General features: G+C 41.6%; 1 protein-coding gene across 3 annotated transcripts in view; it reads right to left on the minus strand.

Moving 5' to 3' along the window:
- Window positions 1–11,985, minus strand: part of CCNYL1 (cyclin Y like 1) — a 34,345-nt gene extending 22,360 nt beyond the window's left edge. The window contains exons 1-3 of one of the 3 annotated variants that reach the window (XM_077771183.1): window positions 11,954–11,985; window positions 11,465–11,649; window positions 22–96 (exon numbers count right to left, since the gene is read on the minus strand). In XM_077771183.1, coding sequence (XP_077627309.1) covers window positions 22–96; window positions 11,465–11,474 — 85 coding nt within the window. In that variant the 5' untranslated portion in view covers window positions 11,475–11,649; window positions 11,954–11,985. Of the gene's footprint in view, window positions 1–21; window positions 97–11,464; window positions 11,738–11,953 lie in introns of those variants that run through there. The other 2 variants (XM_077771184.1, XM_077771175.1) reach the window with 2 other exon arrangements.
- Between the last annotated feature and the right edge of the window lie 4,269 nt (window positions 11,986–16,254).

Consider the following 16,254-nt stretch of genomic DNA (forward strand, 5'->3'; position numbering starts at 1 on the left):
GGAAAAAAAATACTGTCTTACCATCCGTTTGAGATTTGCTCAGGAAAATTGTGCTTGCCCTTGGATGGTCAGAAGGGTTTGATTCCAAAGCTAAGTCTGTATAGGAAGAAGAGAAAAGGTGTGATAGTTTGAGTAGAAAAATACACGATTTTAAGAATAGTTACACATCAATCACTTAGCAGTCTTTGGGCAAGTTTTCAGTAATGACAAGCCAATTTTAGTAACAGCAACAATATAAAAATATACCAGGAAACTGCAAAATTGTAGAATCTCTCCACATATGTGGAATAAAACCAAGCTATGTCTTAGACTTTTATTCTAACTTGCACCTAAATAATCTATGCAACTTTTCAATGAATTATGTGCCTTCCCCCTCCTACTTATTAAAAATCCCATTACCACCCTTTAAGCTGATATTACCAGCATATTCCAGAAACAGTCCCAAGAAGCAAGTTATGCTGTGGCTAATTACCGTCAGATGCCAGCTCAAAATATCAAATATGCCCAAACCAAACAAGCTGCTCCTGGCAAGCACGTGTTTTTAAGACAACCAAATAGCTAACTCTAACTCCATTCAACAAGTGAACTCACTGAGTTAGCGGTGGTTTAAGTAGGGGGCTATACATGATGACCGCAGACTTAAGAGAACTAACTGTATACAAGTTCAATGGTCTCATCTTCAGAGACACTTCCATAACAGCAAGTGATTTTTAACTTCTACCCTTAATTTCTAAAGCTAAACTCTTGCTTCTTCTGTCCATGCTGCATGATTAACTTGGGGCTTCAATAAGACGCTTTCTGGAGCAGATCATGGGGCTACTTGTAAAAAATTTTTTCCATGATTATGAAAAGGTATGTCTGCCTGTAGTCCACCCTACACACCAAGGTAGGAAAAGTCTCTACTCATGCAAGAGTACAAAAACAGGTCCTTGAATTTTCATAGAACAAGGTTTGCTGCCATATGGGACAATAAAGTTGTCATTAAAACACCACCACCACCGCCACCACCACCACCACCACCACCTCTGGTGTGTCTAACATTCCAAATAAAATGATCCCTGCATTTCCTCAAGATGTTTAGTGACAGTCTGGTAAGCAAAGCAGTTGGAGCGAGAAGTAGGAAATGCAGAAATAGGTTTTGTCTGGTTCCACACAATCTTTGCTCTTTTTAATCTCTGAAGTATATTTTTGGGTTACTTCGTTGTATTTGACAAGATAGTTTGACATTTCTATCAAATAAATGACTTTCATATTGCAACAACCTTTGTAAGATCCACTCAAAATTCTCTTAAAATGGGAAAAAAAACTCCACCAAACTTGATGACACTCAGCAATGTCCATCTCAAAGCACTTAGGCAATCTTATAAGAAACTGGACCAAGATCCTGACAGAGTATAGTTAAAAAACCATATAATAATTGCTCTCTTCTTAAAAGGGGTGTTGGCAGTCCAATCAAAAATACTATTCCTGAGGCACGTGGTTGGCTCAGTCGGTTGAGCATATGACTTCGGCTCAGGTCATGATCTCGCATTGGTGGGTTCGAGCTCCACATCAGGTTCTGTGTTGACAGCTCAGAGCCTGGAGCCTGCTTCGGATTCTGTGCCTCCCTCCCTCTGTCTCTGCCCCCCCACTACTCACGCTCTGTCTCCTTCTGTCTCAAGAAATAAAATAAAACATTAAAATTTTTTTTTCTTTAAACACTACCCTGGACACAAAATGTCCAACAATATATTAAAAACTAATCAGTCTTACAGTTAATACTGTCTAATTCAGCATTTCATAAATTTATCTACCTAGAATCCTTTTTTCATCCAAGTAATATAGTTAGAATCTTGCACAAACATCATTTGGGACTTCCTGGTTTAACAGGAATCTGAACCATCCATTTTAATGGTACTGCCAACAGTAGAAATTTACATAGCTAAACATAGCTTTGTTCTTCATGGAAATTCCTTCACTGAATTTGAAGTTTGTTAAAACTGCTTTTGGTGAAACTATTCTATTCAACATTTTTATGTAAAAGACCCATAAAAATTAAACTTTTTTCACATATTTGAAAAATGAGACAATGTTAGCTATTGGGAAAATAAATGAGTTCAGCTGTGCTCAAAGTGCTCAAAGACTTTCACAGCTGCCTCTAACCTAAAACTTCCAAAAGAGTTCCTAACCAACTTCCTACAAAAATACAGCAAATATACTGGATTTGAATCTAAAAAACAAACAAAAATGTTTGCAGCAGCAAGCATACTATGTATGTATCAGAGCCGATGGTACCACAGAAGTTTAATTAAAACTTTTCAATGGGTGCACCTGAGTAGCTCAGTCAATTAAGCGTCCGACTTCAGCTCAAGTCATGATCTCACGGTTTGTGAGTTCGAGCCCTACATCAAGTTCCATGCTGACAGCTCAGAGCCTGCAGCCTGCTTTGATTCTGTGTCTCCCTTTCTCTCTACCCCTCACCTGCTCTCACACACACACTCTCTCTCTCAGAAATAAATAAACAGTTTAAAAATGAGGAAAAAAAATTAGGGGCGCCTGGGTGGCTCAGTCAGTTAGGCATCCAACTCTTGGTTTCAACTCAGGTCATGATCTCACAGTCTGTGAATTCGAGCCCCACTTTGGGCTCCATGCTGACAGTGCAGAGCCTGCTAGAGATTCTCTCCCTCTCTCTCTGCCCCTCTTTCATGCTTGTTCTCTCTGTCTCAAAAGTAAATAAAGAAACTTAAAAAACTTTTTTAAGTTTAAAAAAATTAAAAAAAAAATCTTTTCAATGGGAAATCCAGGAAAAAGAAGCAGCAGAATCAAAGAAGGTTACACATGTACATACACCCCCAAACCAAGATGTTCTACTACAGATCTAAGTGCAAAAATTGAGAGGTCTGGGATAAAAGAAATGGCACCGTGCAGGAAACAAAGCAAAATTAGCCCACGTGACAAGGAGGAAAGTGGCACTGCCCCTAATCCACCTAGAGTTCTAGGGTGGTGGCAAGTGCCCTGGGACTTCCCAAGGACCCCTGAGCAAGGCCGAGCTGTGGACTCCTAGCTAGCCTAGAGCTGTCCCGTGCTTCCTTTGCCATCATGGGGGGAGGAAGACCTTGCTAGGAGATATCAAGAGAGGAGAGCAGAACAGAGGCAGGTTCTGAGAAGGACATTTAATTCCTGGGTCAAGTGGTACCCAGTTTACTCCATGAACTCTGGTTACAGAAGTCAGAATTATTTTTTAAAAAATTTTAAGATCAATTTTAACTTGTCACTGAAAGAGACCTGGTTAGTCGGCAGTACTGATGGATAAAAGTCACTTGCTCAGTCCTAAATTTAACAAGTATCATCAACAAAAATTTGCAAGAGTCAAAATATTTTGTTTAAAAATTACTCATAAATTCACAACCATTACCTGTTACTTACTCTTTAAAAAAAAAAAAAAACAGCTCTAATTAGCATACCACTTATGTCCTACTTCGTTACTGGCAAGTGATCTTTACCCCATTCCAGTATATTTACTGTTTATGGATACACAATGGCCTACCAAGTATTATTCCTATACTTTACTTAGCCAATCCCCTATTCTTAGGGTTTAGGTCCTTACAAACTTCTTATACTATGAGGGAAATCTTCATATACACAGTTTTTTAAAAATAATTCTGTTTTTTATCTCCTTAGGAATGATCTCCAAAATGGGTTCACAAGTTTAGATCGTTGTCATGGGTCAATGTATAACTAAGCTGCTTTCTAAAGAAGGAGGGCAGTGCACATTAGTGTATAATGTTATCAACTGTACCAGTTTTAGCTCCTACTCCAGCTTTGGATACTTGAAAGAAAATTCCCCACAGTTAACAGTGTACTGACACTTTTGTGAGTTGCCTGTGATTTGTATATACCTATATATTACACCTACTAAGACCCTAATGTTGTCAGGTCTGCATGAGGTTTCCAGAAACCAGTAACCTTCTGTCTGTTGTCTACGACAATTTTCTATATAAACTGCACTTTTTGCTAATGACAAAAACCACACTGCTATTTTACAGAATGGATATTTAAGCCAATAGACAATAAACTCAGATACACACACAATATTTCTGTGCTGTCCATTACTATCTTCTCAAGAACCTAAGGTAACTATGAGAAATCATACTACCTTATTTTCATTATCACAAAGGTCATACTGCCAACTATTAAGCAAAGCATTACCTCCTCTCACCAACATGCACACACATACACATGCAAGCGCACACAGTGAGAGAGATGGCACAAAATCACTATACATCTTTTATGTGAATCTATCCCAAGATTATTTCTTTGGAAACTTCTAAGAATTGTTTAAATAATCTCTATACCCAACGTGGGGCTTGAACCCATGACCCCGAGATCAAGACTCACATGCTCTCAGACTGAGCCAGCCAAGCACCCCAAGAATGTTTTAACCTAAGAGAAGTATTCCTGAGTTCATGATTAGAGGTTATGAGTAAAACTGCATTTTAATATCCATCACTTTTTTTTTAAAAAATCAATTTAAATTGCAACTTAATTTGACAGCATGACAGGTTGATGTAGGAAAAGTAGAACTTCAAAAAAAAAATTAAAGTTGGGTCTTAATGTAAATACAGAGGAAATCTGTAAAACCACTGACATCCAATACAGCTTCCCCTCTAGATTCTATCAGTTATAAGATGCACAGATGTTAAATATGTGAAAACACAGGCAACTTAGAATAAATGAAATGCGTTATTAGAGGCTAAATGTGTTAAAATTATGCAACTAAAAACTGTCAATAAATGATTTTTTCCTTGTCAAAATATTAGAGGGAGAAGACAGTGACCAAGAAACTACCTGACGGAGCAGCATATTTCATAGAGACTGATTTCAATATATCCCAATTAAATAGAAGATGTCCGCAGTTTCTGGGCCAACTGCTGGGTGCCTGGTTCACTTAAGGCTTCCTGCATTTACCAACTATGCCATCATCCCTCTACTGTCCATGCATTCATTTTTGGCCCATAAGAAAAACATTTCACGCCTTACAATTGTCACATACGCTGATGATTCATCTGAGGCTGCACTTCCCACGCAGTCGGTAATCTGTCCCTACGGCCTCGAGCTGGCCTGCCTCACCCGCGGGGCCCGCAGCGTGTCCCTGCGTCCTCAGTCCACTCCTTGCTCTCCTCCTGCTTCCCAGCCTCTGACAAGCCTCCTAACTCTGGCTTTCAAACCACTTCTATGCCTGCCTCTGCCTTGCTTCTCAGTCTTGCCTTGTTTTAATCCTCAATCCACGGTTTAGTGACTACAACGGAGATAGGACACTTCATAGAGTGAAGTACACCTTTCTTCCTTCATACATTTCTAAAGAGTATTCTGCTCAGTTCCTTAAATTTTTAAGAACATTTCTGGGTTGCAAGTTACCTCTATTTCATTTTACATTGTGCAGTGTTAACATTTTAATTCTAAAGCTTAATTGCTTTAACACACACACACACACACACAAAGGGTGAGGAAAAAAGGTAGTATATGGAAGCACCTGGCTGGCTCAGTAATAGAGCATGTGACACTTGACCTCAGGGTTGTAGGTTTGAGCCCCATGTTGGGTGTGGAGATTACTTAAAAATAAACTCTTGAAAAAAAAAAGTAGTATCCCAAAGTAGCCTGCATGATGAGTCATTCAATAAATTCTATTCCTATAGGTCATGTATCTTTAACTTACATTCTTGATCTACTGTTTCATTTTTAAAACTTGGACAACTCAATTTATACCTCTCAGAGCCTGTCTTCTCATGTGTAAAACATATTCCTATACTATGTAACTCAACTTTGTGTATGAGAATCAAAAGAAATGCAAGAGCAATCTATGTTTCATATAAAGCACAACAAATGACAAAGTTTTCACAAATGAAGTCAAAAGCAAAATGTGAACAAACATTTAGCATTTCACTGAAAAGTGTATGAAATGTCCACTTATTACTCATACCCAAATATCATCTTAAGCAAATATGTGTTCTGGCTACCACTAAAGGGAAAGGAATAACACTCACACAATCAGTAAGAAATTTCTCTCAGTGATTCTGGTTTCTTTAAGCACATACATGTTTCTCTTGTTTCTGTCATGTAGATTACTGCATGGCTTCTCCTTGTTTTCTTCATGTAACATATCCAGGAGATCACTTTAGAGCAGTGAAGAAAGACCTTGCTCTTTGTGACAGCTACACAGCTATCTACTATGCAGACGCACCACTTGATTTTACTGGACATATGAGTTACTTCCAATATTTTGCTTTTGAAAATAATGCAACAAAACCTTGGTGAATATGTGGTTTCATATTTGTGGGGTATATCTTCGGAATGAATTCCTCAGAGTAGGATTTCTGGATTTCATGTATCTGCAATGTTGTGAGATTGTGCCAAATTCCCCTTCATGGGGTCAAACCACTTTGGATTTCTACCAACAATACATGATTATTTCTTCGCAGCCTCACCAAAGAATGCAGCATCAATGGATTTCCTCCCAGCAGGAGAGAAACTACAGTATAGTTTTATTTTGCATTTCTTCTATGCATGAAGATACATGCTTAAGGCTCATCTGCATTTCTTTTTCTATGACTTGCCCATTCATATCTTTGATACCTTTTAGATTTGCTTAATTTAAGTCAGCCTATATTTTAGACCCTTATCTTCTGTTCAATCCACCACTGGCTCTCAAACTACTGCATCAGCCTTCTACCCAGTCTCCCTGCCTCCAACTCGTGCCTACATTACACATTCTCACATGATAGCTAGTCTGTTTCTTTTTCTTTTAAGAATTAACATCATTCTCCTGCATATAATCCTCCAGTGGTTTCCCATTACAACTAAACAAAGATCCGTATTTTTTGTCAAGGCCCAATAGGCATACAAGGCCTTAATCTACCTCATTCCTCCTGGCCTCTCTCTCTCTCTCTCTCTGCTGGAGCCATCCCGTGTCTTTCTGTCCTTGGCCTGCACCAAGCATATTCCCTTCTGAGGAAGTCTGCAAGGAAGCCTCCTCTCCCACAGTCTCCCACGGCTCCCCTCACTTTTAAGGCTGTGTACTTGTCACTTGAGAGCAGCCATCTTTAGCCACTTCATGTAAACCTGCCCTCCTCCCATCCTTGACTTTCTTTCAGCACCTCACGACCTGAAACTTTACTATTCATGTCTTGTCAGCCCCTAGGTCCTTCCAGAATGTAGGGAGTTAGGGTAGGGGCTTTCTCCTGTATACCGCCTGCTCTCCTGCATCTGGAACAATGCACATCTGTTTCAGTGTACCCAAAACCTGTTAGGTTTCTCCCTATTTTCCCATCTCTTTCAAGATTTCTTCTAATGCTTCTTTTGATTAGTCATCTTAGACCAGCATTTCTTTCTATTCTCTTAAGAGTAGAAGTTACTCAGAATTAAAGACACAAGACTAGCTACTAAGAACCACAAAAATCTAAAAGAGGAATTCCAATGTCCAGTGAAAAAACCAGCGGTAACTTTAATTCAGTATAAGGACATTTAGTGTTAAATGTCCTACATTACCTACAAAAGGACGCATCCTATGGATTTAATTACGTCATAAGACAAAGTATACCGTCTGAACTCTAAAGGGAGATGTAATGCACCGAGTTTCACCTGCATTCCCTGAATAAAGCATGACGATGGGACTGTGAACTGTTTTACTCTAAAAGACCATAGAGGGCCGGTGAGTGAATGGTGCTCCAACCATTCCACAGGACACTACATACTTTGGAAAGGGCCTGCGGCCACGCTATGCACAACTGCAGGGAAACCTACCCTAGAGGGCTCTCTAGGCGGCAAACACAATGCCCCGGGCTTTAGGTTGTTACTTCCCTTTAGAGCAAAATGCTATGAAGCAGCACATGAAGAGTGAGCTCATTTTTGTAAAATAAACAAAACGTTATGTTTCTATACAAACAGCACATTTAGGAAGAGTAAATGTCAAAATATTAATAAGAGTTCTGGATATTCTAAGTGAATGACTTTTTTTAGATTTTCTAAATCTTTTACATCAAATGCTTATTGTCATTAAATAAAGCCACCCCCCCAAAAAAAAGAGGGTTTAAAATAGCTACTGGAAAGAGGAAAGATCTGTTGCTCAGAGGTTTTTCCACATCATATTGCCAATTCCTTCCCTACTCACTCCTCAGGGGAAGGGGGAAGAAGGGGTTACTTGAGAGAGCACTTTGGGCAGTCAATTAGTGAGGTCTGTAAGGTAAGAACAAAAAAAGACTGTATGAAAAGTTGATGAGTAATGGATAACAGGACTTTAGTATCTTATTTTGTGTCATTGATACTACCGTAGCCCACCAGTTATAGTGGGTACACAGTTCGGTAAAGGCAAGGTAGTGGAAATATTCTTTTCTTTAATTTTTTAAATGTTTGTTTAGTTTGAGAAAGAGAGAAAGAGAGCAGCAGAGGCGCAGAAAGAGGAGAAAGAGAGAGAATCCCAAGCAGGCTCTGCACTACCAGCGCAGAGCCCAAAGCAGGGCTAGAACTCACAAACCATTAGAGCATGACCTGAGTGGAAACCAAGAGTTAGATACTTAACCGACTGAGCCACCCAGGCGCCCCTAGAAAATTTCTTTTGAGTCTGTCTGAAATCTACAGGTTTTTAGAATATCTCATTGAAAAGGCTTGAAGAAATCATGTGCTTCTGAAATGTTTGAGAAAAACAAGGCACAGCATTATTTATAGGTGATTTTGGCCTAAGAAATGAACTAATTAAATTCTTCATCATAGAAAAGCCAAAATGTTTTATATTGAAGTAGGTATTCCTTAGTTTCCAGGGAAACTGATATAAAATTGTCTGAAATAAAGACATTAAAAGCAAACTTTTGATGTGCCTGTACTTATATAGTGTTTGACCTTGTTTCTATGGAAATCTAATAGGCAAATGCTGAAACTGAGGTGTTCTCATCACTTTACTGAATATCAGAAAAATGTAAGACAAATTGAAATGAAATTTTACTATCATGTTAAACATAAAAGGTAAATTCTATACTCACAAACTTTTTTTAAACTTTTTTGGTTTAATACTCCTTAGAGTCCTATGCTTAAGGTGTCCTACCTCATCAGCTTTTATTTTTTTAAGTTTATTTAGTTATTTTAAGAGAAAGGAGAGGCAAAAGAGGGGGAGGAATGGAGAGAGAGGGAGGGAGGGGGAGAGGGGGAGAGAGAGAGAGAATTCCAAGCAGGTTCTACACTGTCAGCATAGAGTCCAACATGGGACTCATACTCACAAACCATGAGATCATGACCTGAGCTAAAATCAAGAGTCAGATGCTTAACCAACTGAGCCATCCAGTCACTCTTCTCACCAGCTTTTCCTAATGTCCCTCTGTCCAAGGCATTCTTGGCTTCAATTTGAGGTCACCAGAACAAACCCTAAAATGCATCAAACCATTTCCCTGACCAGTTAATCTAGGCTACTTCATTAACTTCTACTTTTAGTCTTATCAATTGTAATGAATGTACAGACATAGGAAGGAGAGGTAAAAGTTGCTTTTAAAGTGTGAACAATCAACTTTGAATGGAAATAATCAAGAGGAGTACGTTGAGATAGGCCCACCTTATGGATAAATAAAAAAACATCAGATGCATTCTAAAGAGCTGTTTGGGCACCCCAAGAACTGAATTCAGCAATCTGTCACCTCCACGTCAGTCTCTTCTGTTTAGTAACTGTGTTACACAGTCATTGCTCATCTCTGGGTCTCTCCTTCCTCATTAGCAACTTAGGGAGAATGAATACTGTGGTCTTATCTGTAGTTGAAAGGGCCAGATGAGACTGACATGAAAATGTGTTGTAAATCTTAAAAGACTTATGGAAAGGTCCCATTTTAGTCTCTCATCCAACACTACTCACCTACTGACTAGTTTGTAAAATCACTCAGAAGCTTACCTTTCAGCACCAAGCAGAATAGAGGTTTTTGCCAAGTATTTACATGCTTTGTGTTTAAGCGTCCAATTAATTCATTTAATGTGTTCATTCTTTTACAACATTTGAATATTCTGAAAAAGCAGTACTTTCCAGTCACAAAGCCATGTCCATCATACGGGTGAATCCACAGGCTTAATTATTATAATTCTTAAGAGCCCCACTAAAGTTTAAGTAGAAGAAGAGCTATAAGACATTTCCCCTAGAAATAAGGAAATAAGCTGTGGCATTTAAATGAACAAATGGGCTAACGGGGCTTTAACGTTAAATGTTTATGATGCAATGTTTCCTACTTCAAAAAACATAAGACTTCATTAAAGAGCCACATTTTTATTAAAGAGCCATGTTGTTATTCAGAATTATTTTTACCTAGTCATCCCTTTCCAAAATTCCAAAGGCAAAAATCAAACATTTCCTCTTTACTCTCGCCCTTCCCCCAACCGGTTAGTCTGAAGAACTTTCACCCCAACATTCTTAAAAGCTGAACAGGATTCTATTGGCAGGAGTAGGGAGGAAGGAGAGGGGGCCACGGAGACAAACATTCTGGTACAAGACCTGACACCTTAGCTGCCAAACCTTTATATTACAAATTGAGGTCTAAATTTATGGGTTTTTTCTCTTCGGAAACTTTCGACCAATAACCTCATGAATCATCGCACCTCTCATTTTTAGAACTGGCAACATGTAAATGAAGTCTGTTACATCACTGAGATAGGGCAGAAGTCACTTTTGTGTCAAAGTGGGAAATTTAAACTGAGCAGAACTCCCTGAGTTCTCCGTTCCGTAAAACAAAACAAAACAATTCTCTCAGCCCTGGCAGTAACATTTCATCCTGTTCACAATAATTTCAAGCCTCCTCTCCCATCATTTTCTTTCCGTCTTCAAATTGGAGTAAGGTAGTTTTCCATCGAGGCTACTGAAAACAGTCTACTTAAGAACACCACACAGACTCTCGCAGGCCAATCTCTATTTTTAATTTAAATAACAAATCCTACAATTTGTCTGAACTGTCCCGCGCGTCAACTACCTTACCGGGTAGGAGAAAAGAGATCATCAGGCCCTTACTTGGATCCCTTCCTTAGGTAAGGGTAGGGAGATGGGGTGGATCCTCCCAACTTGGGGTATTTACATTTCCGTTGAGAAAGGGGAGAGCGTATCCGAAAAAAGTCTTTATCAAGTCCCCGGAGACGTCCAATAGACCCCGAAACGGGAAAGGGCTGCGGACTGGACGGTCTCAGGCCCCGCTGGGAAATGGGAATACGAGAAAGAACTGGGCGTTCGGGCAGGGAAGAGGGAGAGAAACTGGCCGCACACGACGGGAAAAGAAGAAAGGATGGGGACGCCAGGCAGAGCCAGCCTTCATCCCCGGCGCCCAGCCCCGGGAAAGCCCGCTCCGGACAGGAAGGAGCCGGAGGCGGCGGCTTGGTCTCGGGGGACCCCGGGGGCAACGGAGGCCAGAGGTCCGCCCGAGAGCGGACAGCACCGGCCCCCCGAGAGGGACAACAGGGCCCGCCTCCTCCTCACCTTCGGGCATCTCCCGGTCGCTGATGTGCTGCAGGTGGTGGCCCTCGCCGGCTCCGAAATCCAACTCCGCGGGCTCCACGGCTGCAGGCGTCGGCGCTACCGCCACCGCGTCCCCGGCCGCCGCCTCGTAGATCTCAGACTCGTAGTCTGGCTGCGCCGGCCCCGCGCGCCGGCCCAGCTTGGGGCTGGCATTGGGGGACACGCAACAGGTCAGCGTGTTCCCCATGGGGCGCCTCCACTCCCCGCCGCCTTCGCTCGCCCCCGACTCCGCCGCGCTCAGCAGCTGCCCCCTCCCCCAACAATGGCGCGGTCCGCACCGGCAGCCCCGNCGGCTTATTTAAAAGGGGTGGGGACCCGACAAGCGCTGAGAGGCGCAGCCACTGCCGGGAGAGAGCGCGGTCGGAGCTCCTCCTCCTTCCGCCACCACCTCCCGAGTGCCGTCCGCTGGCCTGGCTGGCGCCTGCCAACCGGAACACATTCTGCAGTCACCTGGTTACGAGGGACCAATCACGCCCAGAGTTCCCTCCACGCGCCCGCCTCGGAGCGGAGGCACATGACTCACAATACCCCGCCCCCGCCCCGCGGCTGCTCCGCCCCCCGCGCGGCGCGCCACAGACTCTGGTTTCCATTCATCTCGCGCAGCCCGGAGCTTTCTGGTCCTGCGGGGAGCTCGCCCGGCATGAGTTATTCTAAGCCGGGTCGGTGGGCTTTATAGAAAGTCTCCTTAGTAAAGAGCCCATTCCGTTAGCAACTCGATTTCACCGGGTGTGACAGCTGACTCCTTTGATCGGTCACCGAACTTCGTTCCACCCGAATTGTTGACCGCTTTTGTAACTAAACGCTCCTCCTCGCTTGACTTCCAAATGTTAGTTTTCGCCTGGGACTTGACCACAGTTGTCAACCCCCGGAGCCCTAGTCCTCCTCTCCATAGAGCGCTATGGCTTTGTGTCTTGTATGAGACTCGAGGACGTCTTACCTTCCACTTGTTAATCTCTAAAATAAGGGCCGAACTCGTCCCTCCCGCCCCGGAAACCCTGGGGTTCACCAACTCGCTTTTCTCCCCCTCTGCTTCTCCCTCTCATGGCAGGAGTTTCCAGATTTCCCTTCTTTGGCCCACAACGCATAAAGCACGATTTTCTCATACAAAATTGAGAATCACAAAGTGAGGTTGCACGGTCCTGATCTGATGAAGATGATGATAACGATAGTTAACATCTGTCTAGCGCTTAGTGTGAGCCCAACCCCATTCCAAGTTAGGTACCCATTTAACCCTCAACAACAACCCTTCTACAGAGTGTACAGAAGAAATTGAGATGAACATTCCCAAGGCCAAGTGATTGCTCAGGTGCGGGGCCAGGATTTGAGCTCAGATATCGTGGATCCTCACAGGCACCTTATTGCGATTATCAGAAAATAAAGATAGAAGTAAAACTTGAGGGGGAGTGACATTGCATATCAAGATTTTGTTTTTTAAGGAGGGACAATTTTTTAATGTGGATTTTTAAATGTTTTCCCTTCATTCAACATTGTCTCCCATGTGCCAGGCACCGTGTGTGGGGAACCTTGGGGCCCTCACTGAGCTCTGAAGGATGACAAAACAAAGAGTCCAGTTATCTGAGGTCACACTGCTGGAAAGTGCTTGTACCTAGGGTTCAAACCTAGATCCAACTGACCCCAAAGTACATGCTGGGGGAAAGGGGATGGATTTTTATTCTGGAAACATGAGACAGTTGAGTAATATGAAGCTGGGGAGGCACTATCGGATGGTGTGTAGTGAGGCCACTCCCGACAATAAGAAGAACTGAAGGATGCAACAAGACCAGAGACTTTATGTTCAACTAGGAGAGAAGGCAGTGGCAGTGACTGAAGTGAAGGGAAAGGACTTGAGGTCTTTTGGGAGAGAGAATGGAAATGCTTGACGACTGGGTATGGAAGATGAAGTGAAGAGGGAGGCAAAAATGGCTGCTAGGATTCTGGCTTTGAGGACTGGGTAAACAGTGGTGACTTTCTCCTAGAGAGGCAACACAGGAAGAGGGATGGGTTTGAGGTGGAAGCTAATCTTTGCCCTATGAAGTAGAACATCCAAATGGAGCTCTCTGGTGGAAAGTTAGATTTATAGCTCTTTTGACTAAGTCTGTTTTGCGGTATCCCAACGTACATTTTCAAAAATCACACATGTATTAAACCCCTAAAAAAGTAATTGGGGAAATTTCCTGAAGTTGACATGCTGAGAATATAACATTTCCTGGTGATCATTTTTGTAGAACAACTTGGAATCTGTGGTTTTAATAAATGGAACATTTTATGTAAAATAAAACTGTTAAAAATATTTACAATTGTATTGTTATTAGAATATATAGAAAGTAATGAAGTCATGGGTACAGAAGTGATTGTCTTGAGAAGATGTGTATAATTGAAAAGATTTTTTAAAAAGAAAGAAAGAAAGACTAGGAGAATAGAGAGATTTAAGTGGCATTTCAGTGAAACCTGCAAAGGTGAATAGTGAAGTCCAAGGACCTGAGAATTAATCAGAAANATCTGCAATGGCTGCACCTAGAACAGTGCCTGGTCAGTAAGCACACAATAAGCAATTCCCTGAAGAGTCCAGTGTGGGAAATCTACAAATGCCATTGGTTATGGCAATTGGGTGACTGGGGATGTGTGTGAGCCAGATGGCCGGCAGCGAGTAAAGAAATGAATGGAGGTAAGAAAGTGAAGACCAAAGCTGAGAGCTTCTTTTCCTAAGCATTTGGGCTGAGAAGAGACATGCCGTAGTAGTTAGAGGGAGATGTGTGATTAAGGAGAGCATTAAGAAAAAACTGTCCTCCAATGATGGAGCAAAGGGAAGCAAAGAACAGTAATGTGATTTGAGTTAAGCAAGAGTTTGATTCTGTGACAGAACCCAAGACCTTGCTAGTGCCTACACAGAACCCGAGACCTTGCATGTGCCTACTTATGGCTAAATATCTCTTGGGAGGATTTTGTGATTAGTGTTTTACATGGGTTCAGAATAAACCCATTCATTCATTTTATTCATTTGATACCTAATCTGTTACCACATGCTACATACTTTTTAGGTACAGAAGATGTTGTTTTGATCAAGATAAACAAGGTTCCTGTTCTCATGAAATTATCTTCCAGTAAAGGAGTCAACAAGCAGTGTTGTCCATCACAGCTGAAAATCATGGCCCAGGAATAACTATTGAATCTTTATTCCAGACAGTAGGGTGGAGGAAGGAAATGGAGATTTTTAAGAAGATGCCTATAGTATAGAACTTAGCTATCACTGACTTAAAGCTTAGCCATATGGCCACACATAGCTCTAAGAAAGGATCAGAAAATGTAGTCATATAGGAGTAACTAACGCATAGGAGATAACTGGGTACTAGATGGTAACTAGCACTCTATGCTACAATCTGTAAGGAAAGATTAGAGAAGTCTCAGCTTAAAGCAATAATAACCATGATAAAATTTCATATCCCTTTGCAAGCATATATGAAAACGTATACAAGAGTTCTATAATGATCTTAAGCTAAGAGGACAAAAAAAAGTGGAGAGGGGCTTAAACTAGAGATGAAACTACCTTAGATACAAGAAAGATTTTATGGCAGTCACGTGATTAGGATTACATAGTATATGTGTATTGTGACTAATTGGATTCCATCTTGACTATTATGACTAGTTGTTCTTATAGAATAGGATTTTGTGTGTAAATAATAGGTAGGTTTTTTTTTCTGGGCAGAGTCTCCCTTTATCACAATATTCTCAATGGCATACGGTGAACAAAAGTGTTAAGAATTATTATTATACCTGATTTGATGTGGAATAACTTGACTTTTCTCATTTCTGAGTTTAGAAATTATAATCGGTCTTTTTTAGCAAGGAGGGCATTTGATAGTGCTGGTATTATTCACATTTAAGTAATCTATGCAGTGCGTCTTCCATCTAACTCTTTCTACACCTTTTCAACTGTTCTCCTACCTTCTCTCTTCTCATAGCATGTGGGTTTCTTTCTGTCCAGTGAGTCATTTGATGAGAATGTTAATTTACGTGAACTGATGCTCTGAAAAAAATTAAAAATGTGTTAGTTCGGCATTCCATTAGGGCAGTTAGTGTTCTTTGGACAGGTAGTTCTGGCCCCCAATGTCCACTGTGAGTACAACTCTGAACATCAAGGTACTTTCTAAGACCAGTTGTAGGAAAGGCCTACAGTTTTAAGAGACTAGGAGTTTCTTTTTGCTGTTCCTGGAGCCCTTTCTCCTCTCTGCCGTTCCATGGTCTATCTGCTTCCAGTTGCATTTGTCTAAGTGCTCTAGGAAATCTAAAATCTTAGCCCACAGCCAGTGCTTCCTCAGATCACCTTCCAGGAGGGGCTGGAAGAGCCTTTCTCTCCTGCTGGGCTCCCTGTTCAGGATCCTGGTTTCCAAAGCAGATGCCGGCTCTACCCCTCGCTCCAAAGGCTATCACCGCCTGTGATCTGCACTTCACTAGTTTCAGGAAGGGGCTGCCCTCCACACTTGCCCCGGTAACAAACTCACTGCCAAATCCACTTTGGAACAAGGCAGAGTATAAATAAATACATTAAATGCTTTCAGTTGTCCCCCCCCCACCGAGTCTTACCAATGTTCCTTCCCTCAGCATCTCCATGTTTCGCTATTTCCACTTGTTTCACTTGTGTGATATCTTGGTGCTTTTAAGATGTGTCAATTTTACTCTTAAAATGGAATCCTGGTCAAATTGGCTTACTGAAGTTAAAACCTTTTTCTTGCAATGATTTCACGTGTTTGCTC

The sequence above is a fragment of the Crocuta crocuta genome, unplaced genomic scaffold (assembly GCF_008692635.1).
Source record: "Crocuta crocuta isolate KB4526 unplaced genomic scaffold, BGI_CrCroc_1.0 scaffold160, whole genome shotgun sequence".
NCBI classification, from domain to species: domain Eukaryota; kingdom Metazoa; phylum Chordata; class Mammalia; order Carnivora; family Hyaenidae; genus Crocuta; species Crocuta crocuta.